Source organism: Canis lupus, chromosome 26 (assembly GCF_011100685.1).
Source record: "Canis lupus familiaris isolate Mischka breed German Shepherd chromosome 26, alternate assembly UU_Cfam_GSD_1.0, whole genome shotgun sequence".
Lineage (NCBI taxonomy): Eukaryota > Metazoa > Chordata > Mammalia > Carnivora > Canidae > Canis > Canis lupus.
In genome coordinates this window covers 31,065,275-31,084,939 of record NC_049247.1, presented here as the reverse complement: position 1 = coordinate 31,084,939, position 19,665 = coordinate 31,065,275, and the positions used below count along the sequence as shown (strand labels likewise).

Genomic DNA, 19,665 nt, shown 5'->3' with positions numbered 1-19,665 from the left:
TAATAAAAAAATTTTTTAAATCAGGGGTGCCTGGTTGACTCAGTCAGTGGAATATGCAACTCTTGATCTCAGGGTTGTGAGTTCACACCCCACATGGCTGTAGAGATTACTTAAAAATAAAATATGTTTTTATTATTTAAAAAAACAAACCAAAAAAAAGATTTATTTATTTATTTATTTATTTATTTATTTATTTATTTATTTATTTATAATAGAGAGAGAAAGAGAGAGAGAGAGGCAGAGACACAGGAGGAGGGAGAAGCAGGCTCCATGCACCGGGAGCCTGATGTGTGATTCGATCCTGGGTCTCCAGGATCGCGCCCTGGGCCAAAGGCAGGCGCTAAATCGCTGAGCCACCCAGGGATCCCCTTAAAAATAAAATCTTAATAAATATATATATATATATGATTTTATTTATTTATTCATTCATTCATTCATTCATGAAAGACAGAGAGAGAGAGAGGCAGAGACACAGGCAGAGGGAGAAGCAGGCTACATTCAGGGAGCCTGACGTGGGACTCAATCCTGGGACTCCGGAATCACACCCCAAGCCAAATGTAGATGCTCAACCACTGAGACATCCAGGTGTCCCTAAAAATAAAATCTTAAAAAAAAAAAAAAAAGCATACATTAAATCATGCCAGGCACCTGCTTAAAGCTGCCAACAGCTTCCTGTTGCATGTAAAACCAGAGGGTGAGAACGCAGCAGGCAATCTCCCCGACAGGCAAAAACAGGATTCTGAGGGCAGCACAGACTCCGAACTGGATTGGAGAAGCCAACATGGTTCTCCCTCGACTTTCTCAGGGCCTCATGCCTTCTCGTTGCTGTTCCCTTTCCCTACCTTCCTCCTGCAGACCACCTCCCCCAGCTCACTGTATGAGCAGATGCTCAGGGTGAATTATATTCTCTCCACAGACCTCCACTTTCCAGCCAGTTTGTCTTCAGGTTCAGATTCTCATCTGCTCAACTCAGTTCCAGGGACTGCTGTTCAAGGTGCAATCAGCTACGAGGTGGGGGTGGGGGTGGGTGATGGTGGTGGTGATGTGGTGGTGGTAGTTCTCCAAATATGTCTACTAACATTTCCTCCCATCGCTGTAAGTGTAAGCTGCTTCTCTCATCATGACACGGACTCTCTCATCAAGACATTGAATCTGGGCAGGCATGGGAATTCGCTTTGACCAGGAGAATGGCACAGAAATGCTGTTTGGGGACTTCTGAGCACAAGCTGTGAGAGGACCAGTGGTTCTTGCTTCCTCTCTCTAGGAAGCCAGCTGCTGCCCTGTGCTGTAAGGAAGTGCAGGCTAGATGATTGGTCAGGAGCCTTGGGGAAAGACACTGGGTGGGCAGAGGCCACGTGGGGTGTTCTGGTCTCAGTCATGCCCCCAGCTGGACACAACACTTAAGAGACTGCCTACACCACTGCCAGCTGAGCCTGCCAAGCTCCAGCATCGGGAAAAATGATGACTGTGTTTGAAGCCACTTAAGCCTTGGAGTGGTTACACAGCAACGGATACCTGAAACAGGAGCTAAGGTCACATGCCTTTAGCACAGTGTACCGGTAGTTCCCAAAGAGGCTGGTTCCACTCCAGGGACATTCTCTAGACATGTGCCTCGGAGGCCAGGGTGGGGATATGTTCTCTTTTCCCCTTGAGGACTTGGCAGAGAGACCTGGAAAGTTGGCGGTATCATGCCAGCTGGTGTGTCTCAGAGCCCTAGGGCTCCCCTCCAGGCTCTTTTCTGCAGACAGGATTTCTTGCCTCTCTGGAGAAGGGTGGAAGATGGCTGCTCCACACTGTCCACACTTGTCTTTAGCAATCAGTGCAAATTGCACCAGAATCTCTCAGTCTGTCTTGGGGGTGCCTGGCTGGCTTAGTTGGAAGAGCATGCGACTCTTGATCTCTGGCTTGTGAGTTCAAGCTCCACATTAGGTGTAAAAATCACTAAAAATAAACTTAAAAAAAAAATCTCTCAGTTCATCCCAGTTGCAAGATCCTGGGGAAAAGACCTGACTGGTGTAACCTGGAATAGGGATGTGTCAAGAAGACTAATCGACTGTGGCCAAGTGGTATGGCAAGGAGGACATAAAAGGTGGTGGTGGCAGTGGGTGGCCTCAGAGAATGGGCCTTATGCTGAGCATATGCCCTAAAAGATCCTTGCCACAAGAGCTTTCTGGAAAAATGGGTTCCTGACCCACTCACCTTAGGAATTGGTCCCTCTGGCTGGGAGCAGAGAATGTCTCTCTCCCCGAATTGCAGGTCATGGAAGTGGTATGGAAGGTCCTCTCTGCCCCGCTCCAGAGCAGCTCTATAATTGCTGTATCCTCACATGTGGGCCACTGAGCACAGTCAGGCTGGGTTGAGCAGACTTGGGCTCTGTACACCCAGGAGGGACCCAGGGGGAGATGTGAGACACCTGCCAGTCTCTGCATTGGCAGCCTACACGGCAAGGCAGAGTGGAGCACCTTCAGGTTCTCTCTTGCCCACAAGGGCTGCAGGATAGTGGAGAGAGGTCAAGTGGCTCCCTGGGTGAAGATACCTAAATAGGGGGATCCCTGGGTGGCGCAGCGGTTTGGCACCTGCCTTTGGCCCAGGGTGCGATCCTGGAGACCCAGGATCGAATCCCACATCGGGCTCCCGGTGCATGGAGCCTGCTTCGCCCTCTGCCTATGTCTCTGCCTCTCTCTCTTTCTCTCTCTGTGACTATCATAAATAAATAAAAATTTAAAAAAAGTAAAAAAAAAAAAAAAAGATGCCTAAATAGGGGCACAGAATGGCTGCCCTGGAAAGGCGGAGAGAGGGAGGGTGCTCAGCTGGCTGCACAGGATGCCCAGAAGCCCCAGGAGAAACTTGGAGAGGAGACCTGCCAATCATGGCCCCAGCGAAGTCTGCAGAGCCTTCCAGAGAGCTGTCTGGCCCAGGGGCACTGCTGAAAGGGTAGTCACATGGTCAGCCTGGGGCAGCCTCCTAGGGACCTACTTGGACCCTCCAGACTGAGGAATTGGAGCCGGGAAATACAAATTACAATGACGGGTAGTTCTGGGGGCATCAGGAAAGGGTGGATGCATGGTTCCCCGTAGGAACGTGAGGATGTGGCATGTCAAAGGGAGCAGGTTGCTGCCCTGGCAGAGGAGGAGTCCTCTGGCAGCAGGAACGATGTTGCTCAGGGGCTGTTAGGAAAAGGGACCACGAGTCCTAAGAGGCTTGAAAAGCCAGGAAGGAGCACCCTGGAACAGAGAAGAGCCACAAGCCGACTTGTGTTCAAGCAGAGCATGGGAGGTCAGGGGGTCAGGGCATGGCAGCTTTGAGGAAGGCCTGCCAAGGTGTCACTCCAGGGCGGGTGCTCAGGCCTGTGGAAGTGCAGCTGAACTCTGGACAAAAACATCTTGCTCCAGCAACACAAGCTTTATTTCTCCTGTTGGCTCCCCCGACAGGCTAGCAGAGGTCCTCGTGGACATTCAGCCCACCCTGACGGCTTGGGGCAGGAGCCGGCTGGGGGTGGGGGTGGGGGGTAGCACTCCACTGGAGCAAGAGCAGGAGCAGGGAATCAAGCGCTGGGTGCTGGGGAGCTGGGGCCTCACGGAGGGTCACTGTGACTCGTGTTCGTGGAGTCGCTGACGTCCGCCTCCACTTGAGGCTCGGGGAGAGCTCTGGGGCGTGCCCTCGTCTGGGAAGTCCTCACCCTGGTCCTCATCTTCCTCCTCATTGCTCTGACTGTCCCCGTCTACTAATTCCTGGCTCTGATTAGCGCCCACGCTCGTGGGCCCCTGCTCCTCGGCTCCAGCATCCTCCTGAGCCCAGAGCAGCCGAAGGTCCGGCAGCTCACTGTCGAGGCTGGGCTCGGCGGCCTCGGCCGGGTCGGCGCGGGGGGCGGGCTCCGGCCCCGTGGAGGGGGACTCGGTGCTGCTGTGCCCCGCCCCCTGGTGGGCGGGGCCGCGTTGGGAGCTGCGCTGGGAGGCGGAGTCATGCTGGGAGGCTTGTCGCGACAGCTGCCGGGCCCACTCGGCCTCCTCCAGCTTGCGCAGCAGGCAGTTCCAGTTGATCTTTGAGGACAGGCAGATGCGGGAGCCCTTCACCTTCTTGAAGCCCAGGAAGAGGTCCATGAGCGTCTCGGTGACGGGGAAGGAGATGAAGCCCAGCTGCTTGGAGAGGTTCTTCTCGAACTTGTACTTGTAGATGACCAGGGACACAACCTTCTCCACTAAGTAGCTGACGAGCTCCTCGTACACGGGGTTGGGGAAGTGGGACAGGGTGGACTTGGATGAGATGGAGGGTAGTGTCTTCTTCACGAACCTGTAATTAGGGCTCTGTGCAACAGCCAGGGAGGGAAAGGGAGACACGTCATGCCATTCCCGATGCCTTGGGATGCCCCTCATACCCAGAGCACCTTCCACATCACCCACACAAATGCCACGCTTGTCACACTAGGGGTATGGCCTTGCCACATCTGCTATGCTGTCTCAATCAACAGCTGAGCCCAGGTCCTGCATGTCAGCCACACCCTCACACTTACCACATGGGCCGCACACCAGCCACACCAGTCAGGCCTGTGGCAAGGCTGGTGATGTCAGTCAGGATGTTAGCCAAACTGGAGCCTGGATAACCTGGGCTCTGGTAGGTTCTCCCCTGGGTCAAGGTTCAGAGGAGGGAAGCCTGCCTGGGTCTTCATAGGTGAGACAAGGGTCAGGCAGGGACTGTGCTGGGGAACTACCAGGGTGAAGCCACCTAGGTCTTCTCCATACCCTTCCTGAGCAATTCCCTCTCAGCAGACATGCTGAAGAGTCCTGTCCTAGGTAGTAGAAGCAGAGGGAGCTGGACCTAGGATGCAGAGCCCCATTCTGACTTAGGCTGCTGTCCACAAGGAACAAGACACTGCCCACATAGAAGGGCCTCTGAGATTCACATGCAAACATTACAAAAAATACTCAGAATGAAACGTAGGCTTTATTCAATCTTTGACAACACCTGGCAGTAACTAGGCCAGGTGGTTTCCACTGTGCAGGTCAAGATAGCCATGACAGTGGCTGCTAAGGGTGGTAGCTGAAGGAGCCCTTCCCACGCAAACCCTTCCCTAACCCACCTAGCTCCACCCTTAAGGTCATCTCTGGACGCAGTGAAACAGCAGATGGGGAGATGCCTCTAACCACTGAGGAGGGAAGTGGTGAAAACAAAGGAAGGTGGTGGGAGAAGCCAGGGTAGGGGGAGGTGAGAGGAGGTATGTCCTGGATTGTGGACTGGGTCTGGCTGGAGGGCCCTTCCACCACGATCCCTGGGATAGGCAGAGGGTGGTATAGGCTCTGCCAGGGATTGGCCTTCTGGCTGGAGTTTGGGGGCCCAGAAGAAGGTATGGGTGGTCTCTGTAGTTTAGGGTCCTTGCCAGGAGCTTCCTGACTGGGATGGGGTGAGGGAACCTTGGGTTCTTCTGTGGGTGTCACCTCAACCCTTAATCTGTTGGCCACCTGGGCACTAGACAGAGGGGATCCACCTTCCTTGGATTTGGCCTGTCCTCTGCCCTTGGTGCTCTTTCTTCGAATCATCTTGGAGCTGGAGACTCTGATGGGAAGCACATTGTAAGTCTCCTCCCCATCAGTGGGTGTGGCTGGCTTGGAGTCTTGCACTGAGTCAGAATTGGGTTCTGGCTTGGAGTCTTGCACTGAGTCAGAATTGGGTTCTGTTGCAGGCTCCCATTCTGAAGGGAAGAGAGGGCAGCCATCGTGACGTCGGGCTCCACTGAGCTTGTCCACGGCCTGGCGGACCACACTCTGCAAGGCAGGGAAGAGGTGGTGCTCAGCCAGGAAGTCCAGGGTCCGATGGGGCTCACGGAATGAACAGTAGCCAGGCAGGTCAAAGGATGCTGGCTGGTTCAACAAGGACTTGATCTCCTTACAATGCTCTCGCTTGAGGAAAGTCAGTTCCCGTTCTACAGGCCCTAGCTCTGATGTTTGGGCTGTGCCAGTGCTTGAGCCCAGCAGGCCTGAGAACCAGGACAGAGGTGGCTCCTGGGTCCGCTGGCTGCTGGCCTGGCTGCCCAGTGAGTCCCACAGCAGGGAGTCTGTCTGGAAGCAGGACCGACCTATGCCTTTCTGCGGAGAAAGGGGGACTTTCAGGTGCATCCAAGAGCAGCCAAGCCAGGCCTAAGCCTGGCCCTGGGCTGGGGTCCATCCTGCCCACCCTGGGCCATGCCCCTAGATCTCACCCCTCTGTTCTCCAGCTTCAGCAGCCGTTTGAGGTTCTTCTCCAGCAAAAGTTTGTCCCTCATGGGTGGCAGTGAGCCCATGCCACGGGCTCCCAGGTCACTGTCCTGGCTGTGGGAGCCCAGCCAGCCAGCTGTGAAGCTGCTATGGGAGTCGGACATGGAGCTGGAGGAGGATGGGTAGTTGTTGGGACGTCCAGTGCAGAGGCTGGGTCGGGCACGGTGTCGGTGTACAGTACTAAGGCTAGGCCGGGCACGAACCCGCTGCCCACCCCTTGGCACCTCTATTGGGTCCTGCACCTCCACCAGCGGCACCCCAGCCTCTGTCTTCATGGTGGTCATGCGCTCAGTTGCTTCCTCCACCACCGTCTGTAGGCTGTCTAGCACCTGACCCTCGACAAGAAAATCCAGGAAGCTACCAAAGGGCCGAGGGTCCCTTGGGTTTCGTCTGTGGCCACGGAGCCCCGAGCTGTCTGCGTGGGTGTACCTTGATGGTGGGTGTGGCATGTGGCCCGACTTGTAGGCTTGCCCCATTTCCAGGAAGGGTGGCTTCTTAGGTGGCTGCACCAGAGGAGACAGGCATGTCACATAGGGCAGGGATGTTCCACAGGGCTAGGGGTCCCTCGGAGTCCTCCTAGGGCACCAGGAGTTGAGTGGGAGTGGGTAATGGGAGAAGGTGTGTGTCTTGGAGTCAGCAGGTTCCTGGATCTGGACCCTGGCTCTGCTGCCACATGGTGTGACACCATGGGCATGATGGCCTCTCTTGAGGTCCAATTTCCTCTTCTGCAAAGTGGGGATCAATTTTGGATCACCCCAATGCTCTCCTGCCACATATATTTCATGTATATGAGATGTGGCCAGGGAGTCTGAAAGCCCACTTTGCCCTCACACAGGGCAGGAATGGGCAATCACGAACTCCTCTGAGTTCTACTTGGGCACCTCACTTGTCCTCTGAGCAGACCAGCCCTACCTCCACTGTACAGACCACCTGTGGTCCTGACCCCTGGGCCCCTCATGGCTGCTTCTGAAGCTTTGAGCCTTGGGCCCTGAGTAGACTCCATGCTCCGGCGCTCTGGGTACCAATCTACCACACTCCTTCAGAACTGCTGGAGGTGAGGGGATGCAGGGAATGAAGTTGAGGGTGACCAGGGCCCAGCAGGATGTCAGAGGAATGGTTAAGGTGATGAGGATGACTAAGGGGCTCAGAGATGAGGTCAACAGATGCTGAGAAAGGGGGGCTGTGATCTGGGGTGCTGGAGCTGGTAGGGAACATTTTGGGGGTCTTGGGAGTCAGGGCCTTGCGGCACACACGTACCCGGGCCACGTAGGTGGTGTGGCCAGCCTCGTCATCTGCCAAGTATCCAGAATGGTGGTGGCAGCTGGTCATGGTGAGGGTGGACCGGCCAGCTATACGCCTCTTCTCTCCGGTGCCGGAGCACAGCCACGGATTCCTCTCTGCGCCAGCGGGGGACGGCGTGAGGGTATGCCTAGGCCTCCATGGATCCACCGCTCCCGTGTCTGTCAGCCACTGCGTCTGCGGGTCCCTCGCTCCCCTCACCCCACGTCCTTCACGCATCGGGCCCTTCCTCTGCTCGGGGTCCCCTGGGCGTCTGCGCACTGTCCGTGTCCAGAGTCGTCGGGGGTGGGGTCCCCAAGGACGACTGCATCCTGCCTCCGACCAAGTCTGGGTCTGCGTGTGTCCAACCCTCCCCTTCTCTTAGACCCCAAATTCCCTGGGGTTTGCCCCTGGCCCAGAGCCAACCTGCTCACCAGAGTCCGCGCCTCGCTGGGTGCCAGTTAGCGGAGTCTGCACCCTCTCCCGGGTGCGGACGCTGAGCTCTGGAGTCACCCGGACCTGCCCCGCTTGCTTATTTACATGCTGCGTCCTGATTGGCTCGCAAGGCCTTCCAGCCCCCGGCACAATGGCTGGGGGCGGGACCCAGATAAGCCCCTCCCCGCCTCTCCGTCTTCGCCCCGCCCACATTCGCTGTGGATGCTCGGGGCTGCTCACCCAGGCCGGAGGACCGGGAGCTCGGATCGGCGCTCTGCATCTGAGGGGAGCCCTAAGGGTAAAAACCACGGCTTCCTCTAGTGACACAAGCACCTTCCTCAACTGCACTCCGGTCGCTGCCTTGTCCTGGGCTTCCTGCTGACCGCTCCTTTCTAGGGTTCTCCCCTTGCCCAGTGTGGACGACCCCAGCGCCGGTGGGGATGTCTTCAGCCCTCTCCCCTCCGCGGTGTCCCTGAGCGCAGTGTAAGAGTCTCAGTTCCAAGTCACAGACCTAGCTTCAATTCCTAACTCTGCTGTTTCCTGCCAGCGTGACTCAACCTCTCTGATCATTTGCTCCTCCTCTGTAAATAGTTGAGCATCCTTCATACAGGAGTATGGAGATTAAATCAAAACTGCGTGCAACACACCCGGCGCCCAATAAAAGCCCTGTGTATCTTTCCCTCTTTTCCCCCTCGGCTTAGTAAACTCCTAATGTCCCTCCCAGGTGTCCCCTCCTCTGAGAAGCCTTCCCAGAAGGTGTGCCACCCAAAACAGAATTACCAAAAACCCTATTCCAGACTCTCCCACACCACATTACTACTTGTCTACCAGATGGTGCTCCTTGGGGTAAGGAACTGAGGCACCCCCCCATCTCTAATATTTCTAAAATTAGAAAATTATTCTAATTGAATAAATGTCAATTTCCTCTTTCCAATCTGCTTGCCATCAGGGCCTCTGGCCTTTCCAGGATCAGCATCCCAGTGGAGAAACATAGTCGAAGTCCAACAATTCAATAATCACAATTGAACACAACAATCCTTATGCCAAGAGGCTGATGAAGAGCTCAATATGGGGCTTCTGATCTGTAAAACATCCCATGAGGAGCATATGATTTGTTATGCTCAAGCTCAGCTTTGCCCTCTCTGCCCTTGACCCAAGGTACAGGTAGGAAGTAGACAACCAGAGTAGGCCCAGAGCTTTGGAGGCCAGTCCCAGCTCCACTACTCCTGGAAGGGTCACTTTGGGCAAGACACTTCTCCCCTCTGAGCATCAGTTTCCTCTTCTGTAAAACAAGAAAGACATTACCAATCCCCTGGGCTGGATACAAATGCTGCACTTTCCATCAGGTGCATCAAAACAGCCACATCACAATGAAACCTCTCACTGTCAACCATGGTGACTATTTGTAGAGTCATCAGCAAGGAAAGTTTTTGTGGACCATAGAAGAAGAAAAAAATGAGATTATGAATGTAAAACTGTAGTCTGGCACAGAGCTCAAGTTGTGGAATTAGGGACTAAGGCTTTCTCAAACAAAGCCATTGGTATGCAAGTTTTCTTGTTTATTTTTTTAATTGTATTTATTTATGATAGGCACACAGTGAGAGAGAGAGAGAGGCAGAGACACAGGCAGAGGGAGAAGCAGGCTCCATGCACCAGGAGCCCGACGTGGGATTCGATCCCGGGTCTCCAGGATCGCGCCCTGGGCCAAAGGCAGGCGGCAAACCGCTGCGCCACCCAGGGATCCCGAGATTTTTTTTTTTCCAATAGGGTTTTCCCTCCTGTATTTTTCATTTCTTTTAAATTTTTTATTTATTTGAGAGAGAGAGAGCGAGCCCGCGAGTACGAGCAGGGGGGAGGGGCAGAGGGAGAGGGAGAAGCGGACTCCAGGCTGAGCAGGGAGCCCAACCCGGGGCTGGATGCCAGGGCCCTGACACTATGACTTGATCCGAAGGCAGATGCTCAACCAACTGAGCCACCCAGGCGTCCTCGTATTTTTCACATTAAGACCATTTTTTGCAGTTCCTGAAAGTCCCGCGTTAGGATAAAACCGGCCACGGTCGGGTTAGGGCAGCGCCCCGCAGGGTGGGAGGGCATCGTCGCAGGGGCCACCGCGGGGCGGTGGGCGGTGAGAACAAAGGCCGCGAGCAGCCGCGTCGGGGAGCGCGCGGGGCGGAGCCTGGGCTGCGTCTGGGGGCGGGGCCTGGATCCGGTGCTCTGGGGTCCCCAGCCTCGGCGGGAGTGGCCATGGCCCGCCCGCGAGTGCGGCTGGTGGTCACCGCGGACGACTTTGGTTACTGCCCGCGGCGCGATGAGGGCATCGTAGAGGCCTTTCTGGCGGGGGCTGTGACCAGCGTGTCTCTGCTGGTCAACGGCGCAGCGGCAGAGAGCGCGGCGGAGCTGGCCGGCAGGTGAGCGGCGGCACCCTGCGGGGGCGGGCGGGCTTGGGGAGCCGCCGCCGGGCCGCAGCCCAGGCTCCGGCTCGCGCTCCGCCTGCAGGTACCGAATCCCCACCGGCCTCCACGCCAACCTGTCCGAGGGCCGCCCCGTGGGCCCGGCCTGCCACGGCGCCTCGACGCTGCTCAGCCCCGAAGGCTTCTTCCTCGGCAAGATGGGATTTCGAGAGGCAGTGGCGGCCGGAGGCGTCGCCTTGCCCCAGGTGCGGAGATGCGGCTGCCGGAAGGGGCTCGCGATGACCTCCACGGCTCCACCCCGAGGGTCCCGTGAAGCCGTTAGGGGCAGGGGCGTGCGATGGACGCTCTCCTGACTCAGACTGGAGCAGCCACGCGGGGGCACCTGGAGGGAGCCTCCTACGTCGCTGCTCCCTGACTTCCAAGGTGCCTGTTGTCTGTCCTCTGTCCAGGTGCGGGAGGAGCTGGAGGCCCAGCTGATTCGCTTCCGGGAGCTCCTGGGCGGGGACCCCACTCACGTGGACGGGCACCAGCACGTGCACGTGCTCCCAGGTTGGTGGGGGTGGACACTGTTCCCTGGCGGGGGCTACGGGTGAGAGGTGGTCCCGGGTCCTAAGCGTCCCCCCCCCCCCCCCCCCCCCCCCCCCCCCCCCCCCCGGTGCTGCATCCTGCCTCCTCCCCGCCCGCAGGCGTGTGCCAGGTGTTCGCAGAGGCGCTGCAGGCCAACGGGGTGCGCTTCACGCGGTTGCCGGTGGAGCGCGGGGTGGGCGGCTGCGCGTGGCTCGAAGCCCCCGCGCGTGCCTTCGCCTGTGCGGTGGAGCGCGACGCCCGGGCCGCCATGGGCCCCTTCTCCCGCTACGGCCTACGGTGAGGCCCCTGTCCCGCCCATATCCCCGTGGGTCCTGCTGGCAGTTCACCTGACAGCTGTGTCAGTTCCTCAGGCCTCCACTGGCGTGGCCCCCCCAACCCCAGCCCTGCCCATCACAGCCCTGCTGGTCCTTGCCGCTGATGACCCATACCCGCAGGTGGACGGATGCCTTCGTGGGCTTGAGCACCTGCGGCCGGCACATGTCTGCTCACCGCGTATCAGGAGCACTAGCGCGGGCCCTGGAAGGCATACCCACCGGCCGTACCCTGACAGCCGAGCTGATGGCCCACCCCGGCTACCCCAGTGTGCCTCCAGCTGGGGGCTGCGGCGAGGGCCCCGATGCCTTTTCCTGCTCTTGGGAGCGGCTGCATGAACTGCGTGTCCTCACCGCGCCCACACTTCGGACCCGACTTGCACAGGAGGGTGTACAGCTCTGCACCCTGCACGACCTAGACTCCAAGAGTCATGGGGAAGGGATCCCTGGAGAAGCCACTCTGGAAACATTCCTGGAGCCCTCCCCACCATGCCCCTGACAAGCATAATGTCCTTTAGTGCAAAGAAAGGGGGCCAGTGTCAAGCCCTGGGACAGCCAGGAACCAGGTGGCGGGGCGGGGGTCCAGTAACATACTCCCTTCGGCAGGCCCCTGTCACCTCTGTGTCTAGGTCCTTGTGGCTCAGAATGGCTGCCAGAGCTTTGGCAACCCATCTTGGCTGCAGGCAGGTTGGCCCTGTGACATCTGAGCCTGGGGCCTGCCAACCATCTTCCTTATTCAGATGTAGTGGAGAGAGACCACTGTATTAAAATATGTCTTGTAGGGATCCCTGGGTGGCGCAGCGGTTTGGCGCCTGCCTTTGGCCCAGGGCACGATCCTGGAGACCCGGGATCGAATCCCACGTCGGGCTCCCGGTGCATGGAGCCTGCTTCTCCCTCTGCGTATGTCTCTGCCTCTCTCTCTCTCTCTCTCTGTGTGACTCTCATAAATAAAAAAAATAAATAAAGTATGTCTTGTAAACTTGGGTGGTTTTTAAACACTGCCCAGAAAATGTTTACAGACACAAGAAAGACCAAAGGCAACTCCTTCAGGGCCCAAACCTGGTTATTATAACAGAATAGATACACAAAACACTCCATGTTCTGGCTTTGTTCATGCTTAAGTTTATTATTTTGGGGGGAGGGAGGTTGGGAGAAGAATGTCTCACCAGGCTACTTTTTGAAAGATAATATAATCTCAAATTTTATTTAAAAAGTCACCTGATTGTTGTTTTTTAAGTCAACTCCATACCCAGAGTGGAGCCTAATGTGGGGCATGAGCTCAGGACCCTGAGATCGAGACCTTAGCTGAAATCAAGAGTTGGAGGCTTAACTGACTGAGCTACCTAGGCACCCCAAAAGCCACCTGTTCTAAACAAGCATCCCTTTGCCATCCTAGGGGCAGATCTGAGGAGGTCCTACAAACCTATTTAAAATTTTCCAGGAGGAACAGTCTTCTGTGGAAATGGGATACAGGACTCTTCACTAGACCTGGTGATGTGGGCATGCCCCGTCACTGGGGCTCAAGTGTCTTGGATCAGGAGGTGCAAGCAGCAGATGGGGAAGGTGGTAGAGAGTTCTTGGGAGCAAGGAGTCTGCCCCACTGTGGAGTGTGGAAGGGCAGATGGAACAATGATCTTTCCTGTCTCATTTAATTTCACATAATCCCCTATGCACAGGGACCAATATCCCCATCTTACAGACCAAGAAGTACGAGTGATAGAGCAGGACTTTGAAGCTACCTGTTCCTTTATTCACCATGCACCGTGTCAGACAAGGAATCAGGTGCCCACGTACAGCTTTCTGAAGGGTAAGGGTGGGATCTTGCTCCTCCTTCCTGCTGCCCCCATCCTACACCTCTACCCCCTTGACTGTGGCTTCACCCCACTCTTTTCTGGCTCCATCTTTCAACCTAACCTTCCCTAGACCGTGATACTTTCAGCAACAGGCCCTTTCCTCCATGGCTGTAAACTGGCATCACTTAGTCCCTCCTAGTGCTTGGCCCTCACCTCCTTGCCTCAGCCCAGTGGGGTCTGGCCACCCTGCTGCAGGCTGCTGGCTTGAGCTGGTAAGGGTGGCCTGAAGGCAGCCTGTTGGCACAGAGGCACCTCCTCTGAGGGGGAGAAGGGGTTCTATTTTGAGAGGAGGAGGCAGCTGGCTGTGTGGCTCTGAGGCTCAGGACAGAGGCGTGGGTGGCTAGGAGAGACCTGGGGTCTACACAGATGCTAGATGAAGCTGTGGAGTGGGCTACTGTTGCTCAGGGAGAGAGGAGTGAGCAGAGATGAGGATCCGATCAGCCCTAGGGATCATAAGCATGTAATAGTGGAGAGAAGAGAGGGGCCATGGCCAGACTGATAGAATAATCTGGAGACCAAGGTCCACCTCACAAGGGGAGGGAAAGCAATAACGCAGAAGGCTGTAGGCAGCACAAGGCCCAGTGCGGGGCTGGTCACTAGCACCCCACTAGGGAGATGGGGGTCTTCCTTATGCCAAACCTTCTGTGCACTGGGTGGCTTAGGCAAGGGGTTTACTGTTCTCCACCCATTCATCAGTCATGTATGGAAGGTCTAATCTGAGCCAGGCCAGGGCTGGGTGCTGGGACAGCCCAGCCTGCAAGGAGCTCACAGTCTGGGACAAACACGGGGACAGCTGGTGTGATCCGCCTGCAGTGGGAGGAAGGGGGAAGGAACACCAGAGTGTGGGGCCAAAGGGGGGTTCCTAACGAAGCTGGGCATGCTCAGAGAATGTTCTCCGGAAGACATGACTTCCTCCTCTGGGTCTCCGTTACAGCCTCTGCCTGCTGTTGGGCAATCCTTTCCACTGTGATCCTCTGAGGCACGTATGGTGCCCCCAGGAGCCCTCCTGCAAGAACATGTTCCAATCACCCAGAAACAGCTGTATAGCAAGTACTGCCTGAGCCAGGCCACCTTCAGCTCTGCTCCTCCTCTGGGTGCTGTCATCGCCCCATGTTGCTTGAGGGAAGCAGGGAGGAGAGGAAGAGCCAGTGCACATGGCAGGAAGAACCAAGACCAGCTCTGACTTTGCCCTGAGACTAGATTAGGTGGCTGCCCGTCACCCCCGCCCTGGGGTGCATGCCTCCCTGGGACATAGAGGTGCTGCCAGCTGAAGAAAGAGAGCGGAGGAGGCGGAGGGGGGAATCCCTGGGTGGCTCAGCGGTTCAGCGCCTGCCTTTGGCCCAGGTAGTGATACTGGGGTCCCAGGGTCGAGTCCCGCATCGGGCTCCCGGAGTGGAGCCTGCTTCTCCCTCTGCCTGTGTCTCTGCCTCTCTCTCTCTATCATGGGGAAATAAAATCTAAAAAAAAAAAAAAAAAAGAGAGAGAGAGAGAGAAGGTGGGGCTGAAAGGCCATCAGTCTGAGAATTGTGCAATGAGGAAGTCCTGGGGCCCTTGCCAGAGAAGTCTCAGGGAGCCAGGGGTTGAAAGAAGCCAGGCTGCAGTGGGTACCAGAGTGACATAGATGTGTATTTTGAGCTAAACAATTTAAGAGGGAGGAAAGCAAGAAAATGTTGGCTCCCGAGTTGAGGAAGTTGAGAGAAGGTCCTGTAGGGTTCTGGATTTGGGAAGGGTCGGGTACTGTGGCTGTGTCTGGGCTCCAAGGAACCAGAACAGTGGAATGTAACAGGCTCTGGAGACAGACTGTGTAAAAGCACAGGCCTGGTATCCTTGGCTATTACTGAACCTGTAAAAATAGGGATAATGGTGTCCATGCGGTTGTCTTGAGGGTCAAAGAGGATGAAGTGTTAGAACACAGCAGAGGACACTGGCCCCTTGCTTCTTGGTGAATCCCCAGAGGGTTCCTCCTGGACACCTGTACACCTGTCTGACAGGGCAGGTCTGGTCTCAGCTGGTATCAAATTCCAAACAGGGAAATGAAAGCCAAGCATCATGGCCGCATGCTGAGTCACTACAACAGGAGGTCACCACTGAGTCAATACTACAACAGAAGGCCATTGGGACTTGGGACTTGGAGGCAGGTTTCTGGCTGGAATAATTCAAGCCAGAAATGGCCCAGCCCTACACTTGGGCACACCCTCCTGAGTTCAGTGACCTTGAACAAGACAGCCACCTTTCTCAGGGCCTCAGTCTGCTCTTTTGGTAAATGTGGATGTTATCACTCTCTTGGGACTGACAAGCAGAGGTGAGGCATATATACAGGGCATCGTCCCCTCCCAACACCCAGGGGGCCCCTCGGCAGGCCTTGATGGTCTTGGTCTCCAGCCTTCTTTGCTTCCCTCCTGGGAAGGCCAAACAGCTCTGGGCACCTCTTTTGGAAAAGCTGACCACAGGGAGAGAGGAGCAAGCAGAAGAGCCAGCGGGGGCCCTGGCCACCCCCACCCCCCACCTACAAGAACATAGGCCCCTGGCTCTGACCACCCCCAGTAAGGAAAACACCCACAAGACCAAACCAGTGTAGGAGAGCATTTTTATTTTAAGGGCAGCAGACTGGGATGGCAGCATCTTAGAAAGCCTAGTCTCCGCCGTGGCTGTGGCGGTGGGGGACGGGGCGGAGGGGGAGGACCCGGCGCACTCCGAGGAACCCGGCGCGTGTGAATTCCTGAGTGGGCTCAGGTCAGCGGTGGCTGCTCAACAGCTCTCCCCTTCTTCGGAGGACCCAGCTGTTTGGTAGTGGAGCAGCCAGGGCTGCCCGCCAGCGTGCTCAAAGCCTGGGCCGGGGACTGCTGGGCTGGAGGGGGCAAAACGCCTAGGCCTGAGGGAGGGACCACCCACTGCCTGGCTCTCCCAGGGCCAGGCCTCGATGGGGCAAACCACGGGGTGCCACGCCAGGGCTGAGAGTCCCTGAGGGGCTGCCGGCTTTGACAAAGGCATCCTCCCTTGATGAGTAGAGAAGTGACAGGGTGACAAGTGGGCAGAACTACGCTGGTAGAGATACGAAGCAATGGGACAGTTTCCAAGAATGGCAATATTTCTGGGTTCAGAGAAGCAATGAGAACAAATGGTGGCTTATTTGGATAGCTTCTGACAGAATTTGGCATTTTATTACAAATCTGCATGTGAGTGAAATAAAGTCCATCATCACCTTTCTGCTGATGAAGAGACAGATCTGGAAACACTGGCCCAGTGCTCTTGCGTTCCTGGGCACACAGGAGTCTCCAGAACCTGCCCCTGGCGTACCTGGGACTAAAGGAGCTGAGTTCATTGACACACCGCAGGGGCCACACACCTGGACAACTAAACAACGTGATGCTGCCTAACCTACCCATCACATCCACCTCTGCACAGGTGAAACCATCTTACAGGTCTGTAAGCCCCGGAAAGATCCCGAGTTAGCTAAAAACAGAAAGCAAAGTTTCTTTACGTCATCTTCTCCACAGAATCTAGTTTCCCCCCGCCCCCCGAGAACCAAGAAGGACAGCCGCCCAGTGGCAGAAGAGGAGTTGGTGACACACGGCGGCATTTGGACCATCGGCTTCCTCCGGGTGTCAGTGACACGCATTCTCGATTTCAGGGGCAGTCCCACTTGCTTTGAAAAGACATTAACATTCAAATCCTTACAAGTTCATCTGATGATAAATTCTAAGGTCAATTTTTATTTCTACAAAAAAAGGCAGTCAAAACAATATAAAACACATGTAAAGGATATTACTGAGTGAGCTTCAAGTGGAGCTTGACTCTGCAAAGGCTGTGAGTCCAGAGGGAGAGGGAAGGCCGTCTTGCTCCTGGGCTGGCCGGCTGTTCCGAAGGAAGGGGCCAGCAGGGCGCCGGCACCCCCAGACTGCTGCTGGCTACAGCCAAGTCCCGCCAATTCCAACCCCGCAAAGGGCCAAACTGTGCCGAGGGAGGGTCGCGGTGGGGCTGCGCTGCCCTGGGGAGCTGGGAGAGCGAGCTCAGTAACAGGTGAGCGTGGAATTTCACATGGACATCCTGGCTTCAGTGTTGTCTGCAGTGACCAGCACATCTTGTACAGTGGCTGCAGGGAAGAGCATCAACCTTTGGCCTCAGGAGCCTCTCTGGCAAGAAATTCCTCACACAAGTGCACAGCATCCTCTGGTTGGCAGGCCCTCCTCTGGGGTTGGCCCAGACCTGGGTTTCCCAAGCAGGCCAGGCCAGGCTGAAGTTCAATCAGGCACACAGACATCAGGGCTTGCCCATTTAATCAACGTTATTGTGGTTAATACCGGCCAGATTTTTACATAAGAACTGGGCCTCCCTTTTCACGGCTGCTTTTTTTTTTTTTTGGTGGGGGTGGGGGTGGGGGTGGGGTGGTGAGTGGTGGTTTGCTTGTTTTTAATATTTTTTAAAAGGATGTTATAAATTGGAGCCAGGAGAATTTGAACAAACTCCCACACAGGGCAGTGCAACATGGGAGTAGAGAAGCCACCAGAATCGCCAGGAGCATTTTTTCCTCCTTTGCGGAAGAGATAGATAGCCCTGGGTCTGGGAGAAGTGAATAAGTGAAAAACAAACCAAATGCAAGAAAGTGGGAATTGTAAGGGCAGGGGAAGAAAGGTAACTGCAACCTTTTTGTTTGTTTTAACCTTAAGGGCTAAGTGTAAATTGAAGGTTTTGGATCAATTTGGACAAGAAAAGAAACACCATTATTTTAAAGTAGATTGAAGCAGTGATTTTTAAAACAAAGAAAGCAGAACTAGAACATCTTAAATTTTTAATCCTTTCTTTACAGGTTACCTAGACCACTTTTGATTAAGAAAACTGTAGAAAGTTAGTAACTGCCACAAGCAAACGCCAGGCGGCGGCACGTGTCAATTTTCCACAGAGTCCTGCTTTGCGGTCTGAATGCGCTGCTCGGGGTCTCCGCTCACGCTCGCTGGAATCGGTGGTGGCAGAGTTTAGTCCACAGGTCGCTTCTCCCCGTATTTCTTTGTAAACTCTTCAGCGTTCTTACAGAATTTTTTACGGTCCTTAGAGTATTCTTCAGCTAGGTCAGCCCGAAGTGGGTGCTCGGGCTGGGGGTCGTTCACCAGTGCTATGAGGGACTGGATTACTGCCAAGAAAAGGATCAGGCACCTCTGGTTAGAACAGTCTCAGAAAGGGCAACTTTTAACTGCAACTCTGATTTACAGCAATGAGCTTTGAAGATCAAGCGGGTTCCCATTTATCCAAAATTCTAACTACCAGGGCGCAACCCATTTTTCCTCTGTAGTTGGGAGAAAGTGCTAGGCCACAAGCTGCTAACATGACAGTGGGTACCTAACTGTTCAGAGTGACACCTCCATCTCCTCCAGGAATCTTCCTGAACCGATACCCTGGGGAGCCCCCAGTCATTCTCACTCCCCCTTCTCCTGAACTCTGGAGATCTCGGGCATAGCAAGGACATCCTCTCACATACACACACTTGCACACACAGCTGGAGCTTCTCCAGAGTAGGGAGTGGGTGATGTGTCCCATTACTACGATCAGTTCAGGGTAGTTTCCATAGAAGTATACTGAGACAGCATAACAACAAAGGGTGCGTGACAGGTCTGCATGGTGTAAACGCATAATGAGTCCACTACGGAAGGCTCCCAGGAGCTTCTGAACTAGCTGAGAAAGGTTTACTTGACACCCTATCTTAACTGCTAGAAGGTAGATTACCCTCAGCAGTGTTATGCTCTCTTCCAAAAGGAAAAATCACACCAAGAGCTTGGGGTGGGCTCCACAATGCTCTCCCCAAAGCACAGTAGGTCCTAGATGTACTGCAAGGCCCACAAGGGCCACAAGGGAACAGAGGGTGGGTAGGAAGATCAAGTGGGAAGCATGGAAGGTCCAAGAACCCCAGGCCTCCTCACCTCAGAAGCGGGGTACATGCAGCCACACTGCCTTCTCACACACGCTTCTCCTCACCCAGCCCTGATTAGGACTAGCACCCCCAGAATGCTGTGTTCGTTCCCACGGCCACGCTCCTAATAAGGAGGCATTTCTCCTCTGGATTATTGATGCCATGGATTCCTTTGCTGGGGACCATGTTTTCACCCCAGCATTACAAGTTATGGATTAAATGCTAATGCTAGGCACAAAGGCCTAACCAGCCAATAGCTCCACTGAGTGGGAAGAACAGCACCAAGTACTCCTGGCCAGGCATCCAAAGACCACCTGCCCTCACCTCTGCCTATTAATGCTACCAGGTGAAATGGGGCAATTGAGGGTTTCTATGACCAGGTGGGCACAGGAGAAGAGGGGTGGTACATGCAGGGCTGACAGGGTCCAGGTTGAGTAGGGAGGAGGGGCTGGTGGGCAAGAAGGGTGGAGTGAAGAGCAAGCAGGAGGGGAAGGTCTGGAAGCACCTCAATAGGCTAAGGCAGTTTCTAATCCAATCTCCACGCCACCCTCAAGGGCCAGGCATTATTAGGCAGGCATTATTGCCTCCTACCTGTAAATATCTCTAAGAGCAAGCAGGCTTTAGAAGTATAATTTTGTC

General features: G+C 55.3%; 3 protein-coding genes across 8 annotated transcripts in view; 1 reads left to right on the top strand and 2 right to left on the bottom strand.

Annotated features, from left to right (window-relative positions):
- Positions 1-3,376: 3,376 nt before the first annotated feature.
- Positions 3,377-9,266, bottom strand: CCDC116 (coiled-coil domain containing 116). Of its 4 annotated transcripts, none has more exons than XM_038575986.1 (5): positions 7,961-9,248; positions 7,506-7,645; positions 6,194-6,751; positions 5,487-6,080; positions 3,383-4,304 (listed from the first exon to the last, which is right to left on the bottom strand). In XM_038575986.1, exons 1-5 carry the CDS (start codon positions 8,172-8,174, stop codon positions 3,585-3,587), a joined length of 2,226 nt encoding a protein of 741 aa, XP_038431914.1. In that variant the 5' UTR covers positions 8,175-9,248; the 3' UTR covers positions 3,383-3,584. The 4 variants fall into 4 exon arrangements, with proteins under 4 accessions (XP_038431917.1, XP_038431914.1, XP_038431916.1 ...); XM_038575988.1 differs by having other exon boundaries at positions 7,953-8,071; XM_038575987.1 differs by lacking the exon at positions 3,383-4,304 and having other exon boundaries at positions 4,920-6,080; positions 7,961-9,244.
- Positions 9,267-10,133: 867 nt separating this feature from the next.
- YDJC (YdjC chitooligosaccharide deacetylase homolog) lies at positions 10,134-12,050 on the top strand. Of its 2 annotated transcripts, XM_038575982.1 has the most exons (5): positions 10,134-10,369; positions 10,458-10,617; positions 10,822-10,921; positions 11,059-11,236; positions 11,395-12,050. In XM_038575982.1, the coding sequence occupies exons 1-5, from the start codon at positions 10,206-10,208 to the stop codon at positions 11,768-11,770; spliced, it is 978 nt and encodes a 325-aa protein (XP_038431910.1). In that variant the 5' UTR covers positions 10,134-10,205; the 3' UTR covers positions 11,771-12,050. The 2 variants fall into 2 exon arrangements, with proteins under 2 accessions (XP_038431910.1, XP_038431911.1); XM_038575983.1 differs by lacking the exon at positions 11,059-11,236 and having other exon boundaries at positions 11,395-11,563.
- A 4,216-nt stretch (positions 12,051-16,266) lies between these two features.
- UBE2L3 (ubiquitin conjugating enzyme E2 L3) overlaps positions 16,267-19,665 on the bottom strand; it is a 64,623-nt gene continuing 61,224 nt past the window's right edge. For both annotated transcript variants that reach the window (XM_038575984.1, XM_038575985.1), the window contains one exon: positions 16,267-18,252. In XM_038575984.1, the coding sequence (XP_038431912.1) occupies positions 18,098-18,252 (155 nt within the window). In that variant the 3' untranslated portion in view covers positions 16,267-18,097. The remainder of the gene's footprint in view (positions 18,253-19,665) is intronic.